This window comes from Poecile atricapillus, chromosome 20, assembly GCF_030490865.1.
Source record: "Poecile atricapillus isolate bPoeAtr1 chromosome 20, bPoeAtr1.hap1, whole genome shotgun sequence".
Taxonomy (NCBI): Eukaryota; Metazoa; Chordata; class Aves; order Passeriformes; family Paridae; genus Poecile; species Poecile atricapillus.
The window spans coordinates 2,991,529-3,008,699 of record NC_081268.1 but is presented as its reverse complement, the minus strand read 5'-3'; the positions used below and the strand labels follow the sequence as shown (position 1 = coordinate 3,008,699).

Here is a 17,171-nt window from a genome sequence, read left to right as displayed (position 1 = left end):
CCTTCAGTGTGACCCCTGGAGTGACCCCTGGAGTGACCCCTGGAGTGACCCCGTGTGTGACCCTTGGTGTGACCCTCGATGTGACCCTTGGTGTGACCCCCGTGTGTGACCCCCGGTGTGACCCCCGGTGTGACCCTTGGTGTGACCCCCGTGTGTGACCCCCGGTGTGACCCTTGGTGTGACCCTCGATGTGACCCTTGGTGTGACCCCCGTGTGTGACCCCCGCAGTGACCCCCGGTGTGACCCCCGTGTGTGACCCCCGCAGTGACCCCCGGTGTGACCCCCGTGTGTGACCCCCGCAGTGACCCCTGGTGTGACCCTTGGTGTGACCCCCGTGTGTGACCCCCGCAGTGACCCCCGGTGTGACCCCTCGATGTGACCCCCGGTGTGACCAGGCCCGGCCGCCCCCGTTGCCAGGGCAACGCGTCCCCGCCACTTCCGGCTGAGGGCGGCGCGGCGCGATGACGCCATCACCGCGCGCCGCCGCTCCCCGCCCGCCGCCGCCGCCGGAACCGGAGGAACCGGAGCCGCCCCCGCACATGCGCAGAGCGGGCGCCCGGCGGCCCGGGCCTCGCTCCGCCCGGGCCCGGCGCGGCCATGGGCACCACGGTGAGTGCGGGGCACGGCCCGGCGGGCGGCGGGGCCCGGGCCTCGCCCTGCGGCGGCGGCAGCTCCGCCCCGGGGCCCGGCGATGCGGCAGCGCTCGGTCACTGCCCGCCGGGCCCGGGGGTTCCGGTCCCCGGGGTGAATCGCGGCCGTGCGGGGCCGCCGGGGAAGGCCGGGCCGAGCTCCCTCCCGCAGCTCGTTCCCCGAGCGGCCGCGGTTCCGTTCGGGATCGGCCCATGGAGGAGGAGTTGGCGCTTCCGCCGCTCCCGGCGCTCGTCCCCCGGCTCTAACCTTTATTTGTCATTGTCCCCAACCTTGTGCGGCTCCTCCTGCAGCGCCCGGGGCCCGCCGGAGGGCTCGGTGCTGCCCGCGCTCCTCCTCCGGGAGCGGGGAGTGCCCGGGGCCCGGCGGAGCCCGCCCGGAGCTCCCGGTGGATGCGGAGATTCAGCTCCTCGCTCACCGCACCCTCCCTTCCTACGGGCGAGCGCTGAGAACTCGGCTAAACACTGAGTTATTCGTGTGTTTCACATCCTGCCGAGCCCACCGTGACGGCCTGCAGGACACACAGCTGCCCCAGCTGCAATCCTGGGAGCTGTGGGAAGAGACCGAGTTGGCCCCCAAAATTGTGGAGGGGTGTCCAAACCTGTTGGTGGGCAAAATACAGACTGGGGGAGAATCACAGAACCACGGAAGGGTTTGGGCTGGAAGGGACCTGATCCCATCCCACCCCTGCCATGGCAGGGACACCTTCCCCTATCCCAGCCCTGTCCAGCCTGGCCCTGGACACTTCCAGGGATCCAGGGACACCCACAGCTTCTCTGGGCACCCTGTGCCAGCCCCTCCCCACCCTCACAGGGGAGGATCTGCTATTCCATATTCAGTTTGGAAAGTCTGTGCTCCCTGCATCATGTTTCACGTGCCCCAGGACAGTCTGTGGCAGGAGAAGGTGACCAGCACGAGCTGGTTGTGATTTTCTGTCCTGGCATTGAGTAGCAGCTCACTGATTGTTCCCAGCATGGATCAGGGAGCTGGAATCCATCTATTGCTGAGTGTTGGATTCTTTTTAGAGTCTTTATGGACTTAGAAATTCATGCTTGAGGAGAGGCCTAGTAATTGTAAGCAGTTTAATGCACAAAATGAGCAAACTGACAATTATTGTGCCCTTTTGTCTTTTAGATCAGCTCCTGTGCAGAGAGTTGTGAGTTTATGAAGCACTTCAGCAGCTTCTGTCACTCTTCCTAGAAGGAGTCACAGGAAAACTTCAGTCTTTTGTTCCAAGAATTCAGCGGCATCCCAGAGTGGCATCGGAGCCTTGACCTGCAGAGTGGATGGCAGCACCCCTAAAATGTAATAATTCAGAGTTTATTTTGTCCTCCCAATGTTCCAGTGTTGATATTTGAGTTGATTCAAAGAGCATGAACCCACCAAAAGCTGTTCCCGTGGTGGGCACAGTAACTGTGCAAGAGTTTGTGGAAGCTGTGGAAAACTTTGTGTCCTGCTGGAGGAAGTTGCAAGGAGAGCCTGCATCATCAGGAATTGAATGCTCTGAATCCCCAGCATGTGATTTTTGACCTGTCTTGCTTTAGTCCTCCAAAAATATCCCTGAGAGCAAACGCTGAGCACTTCATAGCCATCATGTGGGAAGTGTGTGGGGTCACATGCTGCAGGCACAGAACTGGGTTGGGTTTAGGCAGGGCTGGTTCAGTGTCTGAGCAGTTCCTGTGCCTTGCAAAAGCCACATTTCTGATTGGCATTTCCTGGCTCCAGACAGGAAATGGGGCAAGAGGCACCTCAAATTGTGAGGGTGTCTGTGATGATTGAGGAGAACCCTTGGTTTCCTAAATTCTTTAAATCATAATTTAGCCCCTAGTCCTTTTTGGTAGTCCCTGGTCCGTGTAGAGCCAATTCTGCCTCACATTTCTCTGAGAGCAAAAAGGGATTGGAACGTGGGGCTGAGCAGGAGAGATCAGAACGGAAATTTCCATTTCCATGGAATTTGAGGCAGGAAGCAGGGCAGAGACTTCCCCACTGAGACACATTGAATCAGAGAAGGATTTTGATATCGAAAATACAATTTCCTGCAGCTTTATCATTTGCTCTGTGGTTAGTTCTGTTAGTAATGAAACTAAAGAATTCTTGAAGTAACTCTTGAATTGGTTTTAATTTTAAGAGCAGTCAGAATTTTGGTTCAACAAAGAAAAGATCTGCCTGGATCTGAACACTTGGGTGTGCGAGGAGTCTGGGGAAGTCCCTGTTGTTTTCCAGCATTATCTGATGAGTGCATTGTCATTTCATAATTCCCGGAATTTGGCACATCAGAAGCCTGGGGTGAAGCAGAGAGCAGCTCAGAGGTTCCTGCTCATCACTCACACAACAACAATGGGTGTGTGGAAGGATGTTAAGATTATAAATCCTAAACACTGCAGAAGATCAAGATAATTTCACTTATCTCTGCAGGTCCCCAAGGGGAGAAATAAACAGGTGGATGCCTTTGAAAGGCTGCCTGGCCTTGCAGTGACAGTGAGAGCACAAGGCTGGCCTGAGCCAGGGGAGGTACATCCTGTGGAGTGTGAAAAACATGATTGCCTCATTGTTCTTCCAAGACCTTCCATTATTTTCACTTTGTTTATTTGGTGAAGCTTTGCCAAGTTTGGAAATGAGCACAAATCTGGAATCCACTTGTGAAAGTACTTGGAGAACTCTTTTTTTTTTTTTAAAGGAAATACAACCCAATGCAAACACATACATTAATATTACTGCTCTCACATTAATATTATTGCTCAGGTGGGTGGGCTCCTGCAGGGTGGCTGTTAGATTAGGGAAGATCTATGAATTATATCTATGATCTATATTATAATCTATGAATTAGCCAGGGTAATTTCAGACCAGGCATTTTTGCTGCATTAACACTGGATAAAGTTTGTAACAGGCTACAACTGGTGCTGTGTGGGGAATTTATTTGGAATCTGGCGTGGAAATAGAGTGTGTTTGTGTGGGGAATAAGAAGCAAAGGGGCAAAACAAAGATGTTTTAAGGGAAGGAGTTGAGGTTCGGAAGGCAGCTGTGAGTTGAAGGCAGTTGAAATCGGCCAGGATGAGTTGCTCTGTTCAACAGCTTCAGGAGAACCGAAGCTTTCTGTTGTCTGTGTTATTTAGAGAAGATTTCTCTGGTGTGTGATCTTTATCAGCACCAAAGCCGAGTGTGCTCACTGTGCCTCCCTCCCGCAGGTGTCTCCCTCCGCGGACATCCAGCCCAGGCTTAGCAGTGCCGTGTCCCGCTGCCTCCTGATATGTGCCCCGGTGGCCTGGGGCGGGCTGCGCGGGGCAGGGCCCGATGCCGGTGATCCCCATTCCCCGGCGGGTGCGCTCGTTCCACGGCCCCCACACCACCTGCCTGCACTCCGCCTGCGGCCCCGTGCGCACCACGCACCTGGTGCGCACCAAGTACAACAACTTCGACATCTATCTCAAATCGCGATGGATGTACGGCTTCATCCGCTTCCTGCTGTACTTCAGCTGCAGCCTCTTTACCTCCATCCTCTGGGTGGCTCTCTCGATCTTGTTTTGCCTTCAGTACCTCGGCATCCGCATCTTCCTGCGCTTCCAGTACAAACTCTCCATCATCCTGCTCTTGCTGGGGCGGAGGCGGGTGGACTTCAGCCTCATGAATGAACTGCTCATCTACGGGATTCATGTGACCATGCTGCTGGTGGGGGGGCTGGGCTGGTGTTTCATGGTCTTTGTGGATATGTAAATAAAACCAAGAGCATGTGGGATCAGGAGGTGATTTTTCTTCTACCCCCGAAATGTGTCAATATCCTCTACTCTTTTTTTTTTTTTCTTTAATATAAATTAACTTATTTCTCAGTGCTATTTTTTTTTTTTGTGGATAAATTAACGTGCTTGTGTCTGGAATTTGTATTTCTTTGAGGGCTGAGGTGCCATTTTGAGTATCAAAGTGCAACTCTTGATTGGGTGTTTTATTCTTTGCACATTGCAGGTCAGTATAAGTTTCTTTTAATCCATAAAAGCCTATTCTGCTGCTGTTCCTGTATTCCTGTGGCCATGAAAAAGGCAGTGATTTAGCTGGAGGACAGAAGCCAGATAATTCTGCATTCCACACTCTTAATCCATCTTCACCTAAAAATGTTTCCTAAATGTTTTCCTAAAAATGTTCCTTAATGTCTCAGGCATGTAATAAGTATCTTTCTTGTAGATTTTCATTTTGCATATTCCAAATAAGAACCTGGGCCCGAAATTCCAGACTAGAGGGCTTTAGGGGTTTTTTTCCCCTCTTATTTTTAGATTTATGCAAGACATACATTTGCCCCACTCTCCTGTTTCATCCACTTTAAGGTGATTATGTAGCTTTGCGTGGCTTTGTCCTTTCCAGGCATTTAGTGCTGAGTAATTGAGTCTTTCCCTAACAGCACAAATCCACAGGAGGGATGGGAGCAGGGCTTGCTATCATGTGCTCCTGAAATTCCCAGTCACGGCAAATATGTTCTCATTTTGCAGTGATTAAGGGGGACCCATTGCAATGATCCTCAGTGTTCACATCCTGGCATTTGCTTCTACTTCTCCCCAAATTGATTAGTTCCAGCTTTCTCACAGAGATTCTTCTGTCTCACGGAGCACAATGAGGTGAGACTGTCTTACCTAGGAGAGATTGGAAGCAGAGAGTGGTCTGAGCTGACAATAATTGTTCCCTGAAATGACACAAATTGTTCTTCCTCTGCAGCAGGGAGAGGGAGGGTCACTGCAGAGCGTTACCAACAGCTCAGAAAGGTAGTTTAATTTTAAGCTCAGTTCTACTGGTCTTGATCTGAGATGTTACTGTGCAGTCAGTTAAGTAACTCTATTTCTGGAGCCCAGAAGCTGGCCTAAAGTTTATTTTTATTCTGCTTTTGTTTGTTTGTTTTGCCTTATGATGGAATATTGCCTTTTTCCCTGCATTCTTTAAGGAGCTGTTTGAAAACAAGTTGGTAAAAATTATGCAGAGCCTTTTTCCCTCCCTCCACAAAATCTTTGGGGTCAATCATACAGAAATAAGCAAGAGTGAAATTATGTGACTGTTTTTTTATCATCTTCTTGGTCAGAGCTGTGATTTCCAGTTGCACACAGGGAAAGATCCTTCCCATTTCAGCTCGTGAGTGATGCAGTCTTGCTGACATACTTTGGTTTGGAGGCTTGTGGATAGAAAATAGAGAAGCTTCTGTGTGGAGGCCAAAGCTGAAGCACCCCCTGAAATTCTCTCATTATGGAGTGTTACAGATAATGCAGCTGAACAGCAGAGCTGAATAAATAATGGCCACGGTGGTGTGAACTTTAGATTATCCCCGAGAGAGCCAAAGGCTCTTTCTGCAGCAAAGATGTAGCATCAGCATCTGCCACAAACTGGTGTCTGGAACTTTCCTCCCGACAGAGAGCTCCCCAGAGCCTTTTCTGGGATTGTTCTGTGGACCTCAGATCCTGAATGTCCTGCAGGTCTGAGCTCCAGCTCGTTCTGTGTGTGGAGAGAGCTCCCAGTGATGCCCAGCCCGGTGCTCTCCTGCCCGGTGCAGCCTGGAGAGGCTCCCGGGGTGGCTGTGCTCCAGAATTCCTGCACAAAACCTGTCCCAGCACACAGCAAACAGCCCTGCTGGGGGCTGGGACAACCGGGATCCTCCTGGGCCGGTGGGACCTTGTTTCACCTGGGGGTGGCTGAACTCCTGGGGTGATTTGGGGTGATTTTTGTGCTCTGTGATGGACACACTCAAGTGGCCGGCCAAACCTGCGCTGCTTCGCTTCCAGCTCCGAGGGAAATAAAGGTGTGGGCTCTCTGCAGGTCGTGAACTTCTCCGGTCTCACGGCGTCCTTTGAAAACCCCCAGAGGAACAGGGTGACACAAGCGGCTTTGATGTGTGTGAGCCTGTAAAGCAGAGCAGCGATCATGCGATTAACACATGAATAGCAGGTGCCTCTTCCAGCGCTAATTTGGTCAAGGAACAAAGGAGCTTGCGGGTACAAGAAGTCTCACAACCTTTTTTCATCACTTGTAATTTGACTGCGAGCCAAGTGCTTTATTCCATAAATATGACAGCCTGAGGGAACCTTTTCTGAGCTGTCCCTGCCGGGATGGGGGATCTGCCCTGGAGCTGGAGCCTCCCAAGGTCAGTGCTGGAGGCTGAGCCCCAGTGCCCAGTGCAGATATGGGTGAGTGACTGATGCTGAGCACAACCAACTTATCACAGAGTTAAAATCTCATCTTGGGAGCCTTGGGTCATTATCACGTCCTTGGTGCAGGGAATTGGAGACTGAGCCTCACTTTTACACCTTCCTTCAATAAACCCATGTTGGCTGCTCAGATTTCCACTGGCCCTGTGCTCTGAGGAATAAGGACGTGTCCTTGTTAAATCGTGAAAAATAACCTTTGCCAAATGCCCAGATGTTCCTCCAGAGACACCCTGGGGCTGAGCTGCTTTAGCTCAGTGACTCCAAAGTCTCAGAGACTACGAAGGTGGCCAAGTACCTGCGCTGAGAATGCCCTGAGGATCAGCTCTCCTGTGGCAAACAGAGTTAGACAACCCCAAAATTCAGTAATTGAGGTGGCCTCAAAGGCACCATGATGTTCAAAAATCTCTGATTTTTGGTCAGTACCAGCACTTGGACACCTCGGTGGTGTGATCCTACCAGCACATTGGGGAAGTGAAGTCGCTGTGAAGTTGTGCTGGCAAGGAAGAGGAATTAATTTTCAAAGTATTTGTTTTATGATGTAATAATTTAGACATTTTAGCTCTACCTGAGTGGAGCAATATTTGGCACTTTTCCTCTTCAAAGCATTTTCCAACTGGAGCTAATTAAACCTCACAACATCCCCAGGAGGTTGCACAGTAAGTAAGATCTTGGGAATGGTTCAGAATGTAAATTCATTGGTTTTAATTTTTTTTTAAAAGCTTTTAGGATTATTTTGCCAAAGTATTTCTTTCTTGCAGAATTGAGATTCCTAAACTTTCTCAGAAGCTGAAAGGGAGCCAAGCCACAGCCGAGGAAGGGAGAAAGAGGCAGACAAAATATTGTATTCACTTTATGCAAAGAATAAGTTGAGCTTTTTCCCCCCTTTAATTTAATTGAAAAACCTGGCAATTTTAATAAAGGGACACACAAAATGTTGTAGAATACAAATAAGGAAACAGGGGAAGCTGAACTTTCTGCTTTTCAAGAGTGGTTTATAATGATATTTGCCAGAAATATTTCAGGTTGAGCAGGTTCTTCCAAACTGTGCCTCGTTGGGGAAGTTCATGTTCTTTTGGGTATTTTGCTCTTTCCAAATTCAGTGTTGGGAGGAATGGATCAGGCTCCAACATATATTAAGTCTATTAAAAATATAGATGGCTTTAACTCTAAAATTATTGCAATTTTCATTTCAGCATTCCTTCATGCAGATTCCATCTTAAACAGCAAGAGCAGATGGTTTGCTTGGACTTTTCCTTTCTTTCCACATTTAAACATTGGTCTTTAAACATTGCTATTCTACATCGTGGGTTAAAAACACCCTTAAGACTAATTAGAAAAAAAAAAAAAAATATTAGGAATACTGATTTGGGAGAGTATGTCCATGGCAGAGCTATTCCAAAGCCTTTGGAGAATGAGTCCTGCTGGCTCCAGAGCTTCCCGAGTGGTTGGGTGCCGGGGGATCCCTGATAGCCGTGCGGTGGCGAAGCTGCCTTGGGCCTGTTGTTCAGTCTGGGAATGTTGGAAGGAGACTGAAGTGTTGGAGTTTCACCTCGTTAACTCTTCAGAACATGGCACCAGCTGGTGTTTTGGGTGCCGGTAAGATTCTGTATGAAACATGCCACCTACATTAAACTTGGGTTGTTAACATGTTGGTGGATGGGTTGGGAAGAAAAAGGAAGAGTTTCCTCTTCTCGTGGTGGTATCGCTGTGATGTGGGGATGGCAGGCTGGGAGCACAGCTCAGGATGAAGGCTGGACTTGATCTTGGAGGTCTTTTCCAAAATGAATGACTCTGTGATTCTCCAAAACAGGGCAATGCAGGGTAGAGGGGATGGAAGGAGCTGTCACTTCCCACTGAGAGCACAGCAATTAATTCCTAGGAGGTGCTGTCTTTCCTCCTTTCCCTGGTGGAGCTGAGCTTGCTGTGCAGAGCTGTAGTTTCAGGACACAGTTGTGATGCTTCCTATGGGAACAGAGGAATATTCCTGCTATGGTGGACTCTGTCATTCCTATTATTCCTGTGTGGAAAATACTGCAGTGATGTTCAACAGCATGAAACCCTAAAATAGATGCTGGACAGGACTTTTCCCCAGTGACTGGCAAAGTTGGAGTCCATGGAGCAGAGGTTTTGGAGACCTGCAGGACCATTCCAGACCAAACTGGAGACATATTTGTGTGGATAGAGCAGCCCACCATCCCTGTGTGTGTAGGAGATGCTCCTTTCTCTCATCCCAAGAGCTGAAGAGCCACAGGGCAGAACTTGAAGAGGGAGGAGGATTCTGAGAGGGAGGAAGATTTGGACAAGGGTGGATGTATTTTAACTTTCAGTAATATGTGGATATTGAGTCTTTGCCATCTCCTGGGGAAGAACTTGTTTGTCCAGTTCTTAGAGGGAGCTTTGGGGCCAAGTTTTGTCCCAGTTTATAGCTGCAAGTCTCAAAAAGTCACCAGGAACAGACTGGAGAAGAAACCAGCCCCTCACCTGTCTGAATGCTCACTGCAATTCTTCCCAGGGTTCTCCTACATCACTGACTTGATTTCCCTCCCTCCTGGGGAGGAAGGAGACAGTCTTTACTTCCAGTTGTGGAGAAGAGCACAGCACATTTCCCTTCAGGAACAGCTTTGGCTGTTCTGGAGCCTGCAGCACGCACAGATAGAGTGCTGTTCCAGAGAACACGTTGCTGGAAAATATGAAGCCTTGTTATCTTTCTGCGTTTTTATTTAGCCAAACAAGGTTTCCATAGCTCCTGGACAGCTCTGCTGCTGGGGGAAAGAAAAAAAACCACGCTGTCATTTCTTCACCTGCCAACTCTCTGCACTAATTTTGTCTCCCTGCTTCAAAGCGCTCGTCGTGCCCAGAAAACGTCAGTTCAAAGAGAAGTTTTGTCCAGTAATGAGCCAGTGAAAATTGTTTAGTGTAAGATCTCCTTGTGCAGCTCTCAGAGCTGTGCTGAGGTGGGAGCAGAGCCGGGCACTGGGGTCTGCTCTGAGCTCTCTGCTCAGGAGGCTGCAATCGGGGCTGATGTTCCACAGGAGCAGCTCTAAGGGAGCAGATGAAAGGAGCATCCCTCGCTTCCTGCATCTTCCCAAGTGATAAATTCATCTGCTGAGGAGAAAAAAAACACCTCAGCCCTTACACAAGGGCTGTAGGAACAGGACACTTCTCTGTGCTGATGCATGTTGGGGTCTGCAGAGCCTCTTCCCCTGCTGACCTCCACCCCACACCGCCCCAGGGCGCGCTCCCAAAACGTGGGATGTTCCCTGGGCTGGGGAAGTGTGTGAAAGGGAGCTGCTCCTGCCAGGGCTCAGCCTTGTGACAGGGCCTGCAAGGGCCACATCCTGACCTTGGATGCACAAGACTGTAGTAAATCAGAGCCTCTAATGCAGCCAAAAGCCAACTTTTCCCTGCAAGGAAAACACTGTATGTAACACCAAGAGACAAATACCAAAGTCCTTAGCTGGTTCTTGAAAAAAAGAAATAAATCTCCCATTGGCCCTGGTGAGAGTTTTGCCTGAGTAAGGACATCCAGATTATGCATGCTAATTAAATGAACGACCCATCCCTTCAGAGTCTGCTCTCTGCTGGGAATTCCCCTCTGAGTAACTTGCTCCCAGTGAGGAAAGGAGTTGCATGAAAAATTTCCCAGATGGTGAATCTGTTAGAGAAAATCACAATCTGTTTGTGGCTTTTTCAAACAAAAAAGAGCACAGGAGTCGCTGAGGAATAAATTTGTTGTTGCAAACCATTTGCTCAGTAATGGGGAGAATTTAGATGGGCAAAGAGATTTTTTATTTTTTTTTTTTTTTCCAGAGGAGTCTTATCTCCCTGCCTCGAAAAACGAGCAACGGTTTAAAAAATAAACGCCAGCGATGTATATTGGAAAAGCCCAGCGCGGTTACTTTAACGCTGCCTGTTCGTTTATTCTGACATCAAGGGTGTCTGAAGCCGCCGGGGGACAGCAGCCTCGTCCATGCAGAGCTCCCAGGGAACAATTGCTGCTGTGTGCAGCACAAAGGGGCTGTTTCACTGCCGTGTCCTGCTGGGTGCTCTGCCAGCATCCCTGGGCACAGGGACCCACACAGCCCCGGGACCCCGGCCAGCCCCGGCCTCTGCGGCCAAAAACATCCCCGGGCGGTGCGAGGGGCTCGGGGAGCTGTGGGGTGATGGAGCAGGGGACAGCTGGGCCATGGGGACAGGAGGAGCACAGGGGGGCTCTGGGGTGATGGAGCAGGGGACAGCTGGGCCATGGGGGCAGGAGGAGCAGCACAGGGGAGCTGTGGGGTGATGGAGCAGGGGACAGCTGGGCCATGGGGACAGGAGGAGGAGCACAGGGGAGCTGTGGGGTGATGGAGCAGGGGACAGCTGGGCCATGGGGACAGGAGGAGCACAGGGGAGCTGTGGGGTGATGGAGCAGGGGACAGCTGGGCCATGGGGACAGGAGGAGCACAGGGGGGCTCTGGGGTGATGGAGCAGGGGACAGCTGGGCCATGGGGGCAGGAGGAGCAGCACAGGGGAGCTGTGGGGTGATGGAGCAGGGGACAGCTGGGCCATGGGGGCAGGAGGAGGAGCACAGGGGAGCTGTGGGGTGATGGAGCAGGGGACAGCTGGGCCATGGGGGCAGGAGCAGCACAGGGGAGCTGTGGGGTGATGGAGCAGGGGACAGCTGGGCCATGGGGACAGGAGGAGCACAGGGGAGCTGTGGGGTGATGGAGCAGGGGACAGCTGGGCCATGGGACCAGACAGGAGCAGCACAGGGGAGCTGTGGGGTGATGGAGCAGGGGACAGCTGGGCCATGGGGACAGGCAGGAGGAGCACAGGGGGGCTCTGGGGTGATGGAGCAGGGGACAGCTGGGCCATGGGGACAGGAGGAGCACAGGGGAGCTGTGGGGTGATGGAGCAGGGGACAGCTGGGCCATGGGGACAGGCAGGAGGAGCACAGGGGGGCTCTGGGGTGATGGAGCAGGGGACAGCTGGGCCATGGGGACAGGAGGAGCACAGGGGAGCTGTGGGGTGATGGAGCAGGGGACAGCTGGGCCATGGGGACAGGAGGAGCAGCACAGGGGAGCTGTGGGGTGATGGAGCAGGGGACAGCTGGGCCATGGGGACAGACAGGAGCACAGGGGAGCTGTGGGGTGATGGAGCAGGGGACAGCTGGGCCATGGGGACAGACAGGAGCACAGGGGAGCTGTGGGGTGATGGAGCAGGGGACAGCTGGGCTATGGGGACAGGCAGGAGGAGCAGCACAGGGGAGCTGTGGGGTGATGGAGCAGGGGACAGCTGGGCCATGGGGACAGGAGGAGCACAGGGGAGCTGTGGGGTGATGGAGCAGGGGACAGCTGGGCCATGGGGGCAGGAGCAGCACAGGGGAGCTGTGGGGTGATGGAGCAGGGGACAGCTGGGCCATGGGGACAGGAGGAGCACAGGGGAGCTGTGGGGTGATGGAGCAGGGCACAGCTGGGCCATGGGGACAGGAGGAGCACAGGGGAGCTGTGGGGTGATGGAGCAGGGCACAGCTGGGCCATGGGGGCAGGAGGAGCAGCACAGGGGAGCTGTGGGGTGATGGAGCAGGGGACAGCTGGGCCATGGGGACAGGCAGGAGGAGCACAGGGGGGCTCTGGGGTGATGGAGCAGGGGACAGCTGGGCCATGGGGACAGGAGCAGCACAGGGGAGCTGTGGGGTGATGGAGCAGGGGACAGCTGGGCCATGGGGACAGGAGCAGCACAGGGGAGCTGTGGGGTGATGGAGCAGGGGACAGCTGGGCCATGGGGACAGGAGGAGCACAGGGGAGCTGTGGGGTGATGGAGCAGGGCACAGCTGGGCCATGGGGACAGGAGCAGCACAGGGGAGCTGTGGGGTGATGGAGCAGGGGACAGCTGGGCCATGGGGGCAGGAGGAGCAGCACAGGGGAGCTGTGGGGTGATGGAGCAGGGCACAGCTGGGCCATGGGGACAGGCAGGAGCAGCACAGGGGAGCTGTGGGGTGATGGAGCAGGGGACAGCTGGGCCATGGGGACAGGAGCAGCACAGGGGAGCTGTGGGGTGATGGAGCAGGGCACAGCTGGGCCATGGGGACAGGAGGAGCACAGGGGAGCTGTGGGGTGATGGAGCAGGGGACAGCTGGGCCATGGGGGCAGGAGGAGCAGCACAGGGGAGCTGTGGGGTGATGGAGCAGGGCACAGCTGGGCCATGGGGACAGGAGGAGCACAGGGGAGCTGTGGGGTGATGGAGCAGGGGACAGCTGGGCCATGGGACCAGACAGGAGCACAGGGGAGCTGTGGGGTGATGGAGCAGGGGACAGCTGGGCCATGGGGGCAGGAGGAGCAGCACAGGGGGGCTCTGGGGTGATGGAGCAGGGGACAGCTGGGCCATGGGGACAGGAGGAGCAGCACAGGGGAGCTGTGGGGTGATGGAGCAGGGGACAGCTGGGACATGGGACCAGACAGGAGCACAGGGGAGCTGTGGGGTGATGGAGCAGGGGACAGCTGGGCCATGGGGACAGGAGGAGCACAGGGGAGCTGTGGGGTGATGGAGCAGGGGACAGCTGGGCCATGGGACCAGGCAGGAGGAGCAGCACAGGGGAGCTGTGGGGTGATGGAGCAGGGGACAGCTGGGCCATGGGACCAGGCAGGAGCAGCACAGGGGAGCTGTGGGGTGATGGAGCAGGGGACAGCTGGGCCATGGGACCAGGCAGGAGCAGCACAGGGGAGCTGTGGGGTGATGGAGCAGGGGACAGCTGGGCCATGGGGGCAGGAGGAGCAGCACAGGGGTGCCAGCTGTGCCCCAGGGGCTGCAGCTCACTGCTCCTTCCTGCAGCCCCTCTGGAAGGGGACAGCACCCAGGGAAGGGACTGGCACTGCGGAGAGCTTGGATCCATCAGCACATTCCTGCCTGCACCCTGTCTCTGCTGCCCCACTGCTGTTGCCTGGCCACGTTTCGCTTCCAATCTGAATTTCATAAAAAGCTCCGAGCCAAGAAAAATCCTTCCAAGTTTGTCTTTTTTTTTTTTTTTTTTTTTTTCGTTTAAACTTCAAATGAGCACTGCTTAATAGTTTCTTGGAAAGGCGTTTGCTTGCAGTTCTGTGCAATGTAGGCACTGTTACTTCCTTCTTTTCCATGTGAGGCTGACTGCAAACTGTCTGGTGGCAAACATGAAACCAGCGTTGTGCAATGGGGATGGGGATGAGGGGAGGGAGGTGGGGAGCAGCACAGGCAGTGAAAAAGGGTCGGAATTTTCAATGTGGAGCTTTCCCTGCAAAACTGATGGGGAATTCTTGTGCATACATTGCTTTAATCAGCCCTTTTAATAACATCAGAAGTGCTGGGAATTACATAACCACGCTCTGTCTGGGTTTTGCTGGGTTGTTGAGGGGAGATTTATGTGCCTTCAGGTCTTGCTGAGCCTCAAGGACTGAGGGTCCAGCACGAGGCACGACAGGGACTTGTCCAGAGCTCTGTGCTCCAGCCTTTCCCTGCAAACAGAGCTGGTAGCGCTGATTTGCCAACAAATTTCCTATTTACTGTTCACCAGAGCATCAGTTGTGACAAATAGACAGAAGAAGGCAGCATTTCACTGAAAGCATTTTATGTACTGATTAAGGCACTGTACAAAGAGCTCCTCTGGGTACATGGGGAGTCTAAGTCGCTATTGCAGCATTTGGGGGGGGGGGGGGAGGCTGCTGTGGGGGCTTTGCAGGTCAAAAATCCCCAGAATTGATGCATTTCTGCACTCTGGCTGCCCAGAGCCAGAGGAGTGCACTGACTGCTCTTTGCAGGAGCAGAGGGGTGGTTTCCACAGAGATTGATTGTTCGAGTTGTGCCCGTGCTCACACATTGTGAACGCCCTCGGAAAGGGCTGGGCGCAGAGAAAACACAGGATCATTTTTCTGATCAGTAACGACATGATAGCCATGTGCTGCAATAAGGACAGGAAAATTTCATGCTTCAAGGACCGTGGCTGCTTCCAGAGAGGGCAGGAGGGGGCTGGTGCTGCTGGGAATGGTGGGCATGCAGGGAAGGGATTGAGCATTTTTGGTCTCTCCCTTTAAAGCATCAAGCACCAAAGAAGCAAGACCTGAGCCCCTGGTTATAACTCTGTGTAAACGTCTAATTCTGCTGCAATCAGTGGCAAACTCTCAGCACTTTCAGCAAGGTCAGGGTTTCACCTTGTTTCCTCTCAAACAAACCTGCCTCCTCTTGGGGAAATAAATAAACCAGTTGAAGGCAAAGCCCAGAAGGTCAAGTTGCAACATTCAAACCTACAGAAGATGTACATTGTTTGTGTCCTGTGTCACACAAGAAATATGAGGCCAAACCCTGAATTCCCTCATTTCAGGCCTCTGCTGTGGGATTTTTCTCAGGCTGACTCTGCTGTAATTCCTGGGCTGCTGCTCCTTTCTGGCTGGTGTAAGGGGGCAGCCCATGGATGGGAGGAAGGTGAATTTGCTTTTCCAACGTGAAGGGCAGGCACAGGAGGTTGAATTCAGCCCAGATGGAAAAGCTGCACCTCCCTGGGGGTCCAAAAGCCCTCAGCAAGATAAAAGAATGGTTTGGAGAAACCTGCAGGTCCACTCCTGCAGAACCTGCTGGGCCAAGGCCCCCAACACCCGTGGCTTGAACTGCACATTGGTGACAGAGTGCAGTGAGGACAGAGATGGGCAATGAGCAGGTTTGGTCAGGAAGAATTTCTTCACAGAAAAGGTGGTGGAAGGTTGGACGGGGCTGCCCAGGAGGGTGGTGGTGTCCCCAAGCCTGGAGGTGTCCAAGGAAGGGCTGGACGTGGCACTCAGAGCTCTGGGCTGGGTGACAAGGTGAGAATCGCTCACAGGTTGGACTCGATGGTCTGGGAGGGCTTTCCCAGCCTCAGTGGCTCTGGGATTCTGGCATTCTGTTCACAGCATGCCCATGACCTTGAGCATCTTTTCCATCCTTCCAGCGCATGATTCGGGGGAGAACGCAGGGGCGGGGGCGGCGGCTCAAGTATCGAAACGTTTGTTCAGCAATTGCTGCAAAAAGAAAAACTTGCTTCAATCCGCAGAGATGCCAACTGAATTTTTGTTTTGTTTTGGTGCTTTGGAGGCCAGCCAAAAGCGGGATGTTGTGAAGTCTTCGGCAGCTACTGCCTGCTTGTTCCATACCAAGCATAACTCCGGCTGTATTTTTATCGGCAAACTCGGTCCCACGCACGAGGATGTGCAAACGGGAGCCGAGGCTGCGCTCCCGGGGCACCGCGGGGCAGAGCCTGCGCCCAAGGGATGCTCCCCAAAGCTCATCCCTGCTCCCTGCCTGCTCCAGGAGGAGATGGAGTGGAAAGGGGGAGAAGCAGCAGCTCTGTTCCTATATGAAGGTCCCAGGGCAGGTTGCAGGCTTGCAGGGAATTTCAGGGATTGCTTTTGGCCGGGGCGGTTTGTGCTTTGTCAGCACAAGGGCCTCTCCTCTCCCTTGCACAATAGATCGCCACTGGGTATAAATAGCCTCTCGTGCCTGTCACCTCGGTGACTTTAATGGCCATGCCCTGATTTATCCCTGCTTCCAGAGGATGCTTCAGGTGTGTGCTCTCCCCCCGGCACCGAAGGCACATTTAAATTAAACTCCAGTTTGAGAGGCTCTAAGCCTGGCACTCTAAGGCCGGGGTTTTAGCGTTTTCCAAAGCTGGGATGGCACGAGGGGGAGAAGCGAGGCTGTTGTCGCTGTTTAAGCACTACAAGTGTTGCCTTCACAAAGGATCAGTGCTCAGAACGGGGAGACATCTTAAGAGTGTCTGACAAATATATGTACATTCGGGGACCATGAGCCTCGCAGCCGTAATCTGATGAAGGGAATTGAACATGACAGAGCTCCACGGGGGGATTGAGCCGATGCTTTACCTGCCTCCAACCAGCCCCCAGCATCTCTGGGGTGGGACAGAGGGACAAGGAGGAAATGGGGGCTCTCTCCTGTCCCTCCTGTCTCTTTGTCCAGCTTCACATCTTGCTCTCATGGCCACGTCACAGCCCCAGCACCGCAAGTGTTATCAATATATGATTTATCTCAGGGCGTTACAGAATCCCAGCTCGAGTGACAGGAGATCTGTGGTGAGATCTGACCAGGTGGCCCAGTCCATCCCTCAGCCCTTTGCCTTGCCTGCACCCTGGTTGCCCCTTTGTTCCCAAAAAACACCCCCCAGGTGACTATGGATGCCTTTTTAAATGCTCATCGTCACATTATCCATCAGATACATATTTACAATCATTCATTAAATTAGGATGTACGTTTCATTCTTCTTTCTTAGAATATTAATGCCTACTCCTGGCTGAAATGCCATATGAATATTCATTAAAAAATCAATCAATTCCTTTGCCAGGAATGATGTCA

At 53.0% G+C, this 17,171-nt stretch overlaps 1 protein-coding gene and 1 long non-coding RNA gene across 2 annotated transcripts; both read left to right on the top strand.

Annotated features, from left to right (window-relative positions):
* Positions 1–453: 453 nt before the first annotated feature.
* On the top strand, positions 454–4,381 carry TMEM250 (transmembrane protein 250). Its single transcript, XM_058853908.1, has 3 exons — positions 454–609; positions 1,783–1,953; positions 3,834–4,381. The coding sequence occupies exon 3, from the start codon at positions 3,940–3,942 to the stop codon at positions 4,357–4,359; it is 420 nt and encodes a 139-aa protein (XP_058709891.1). The 5' UTR covers positions 454–609; positions 1,783–1,953; positions 3,834–3,939; the 3' UTR covers positions 4,360–4,381.
* Positions 4,382–6,717: 2,336 nt separating this feature from the next.
* Positions 6,718–10,617, top strand: LOC131586653 (uncharacterized). Its single transcript, XR_009279198.1, has 3 exons — positions 6,718–6,800; positions 8,210–8,417; positions 8,632–10,617. It is a non-coding gene; the product is annotated as an uncharacterized LOC131586653 (long non-coding RNA).
* The last annotated feature ends 6,554 nt before the right edge of the window (positions 10,618–17,171 follow it).

Bases quoted from the DNA above. Each gene is read 5' to 3' on its own strand.
- TMEM250 (XM_058853908.1), top strand. From the start codon at position 3,940: ATGCCGGTGATCCCCATTCCCCGGCGGGTGCGCTCGTTCCACGGCCCC.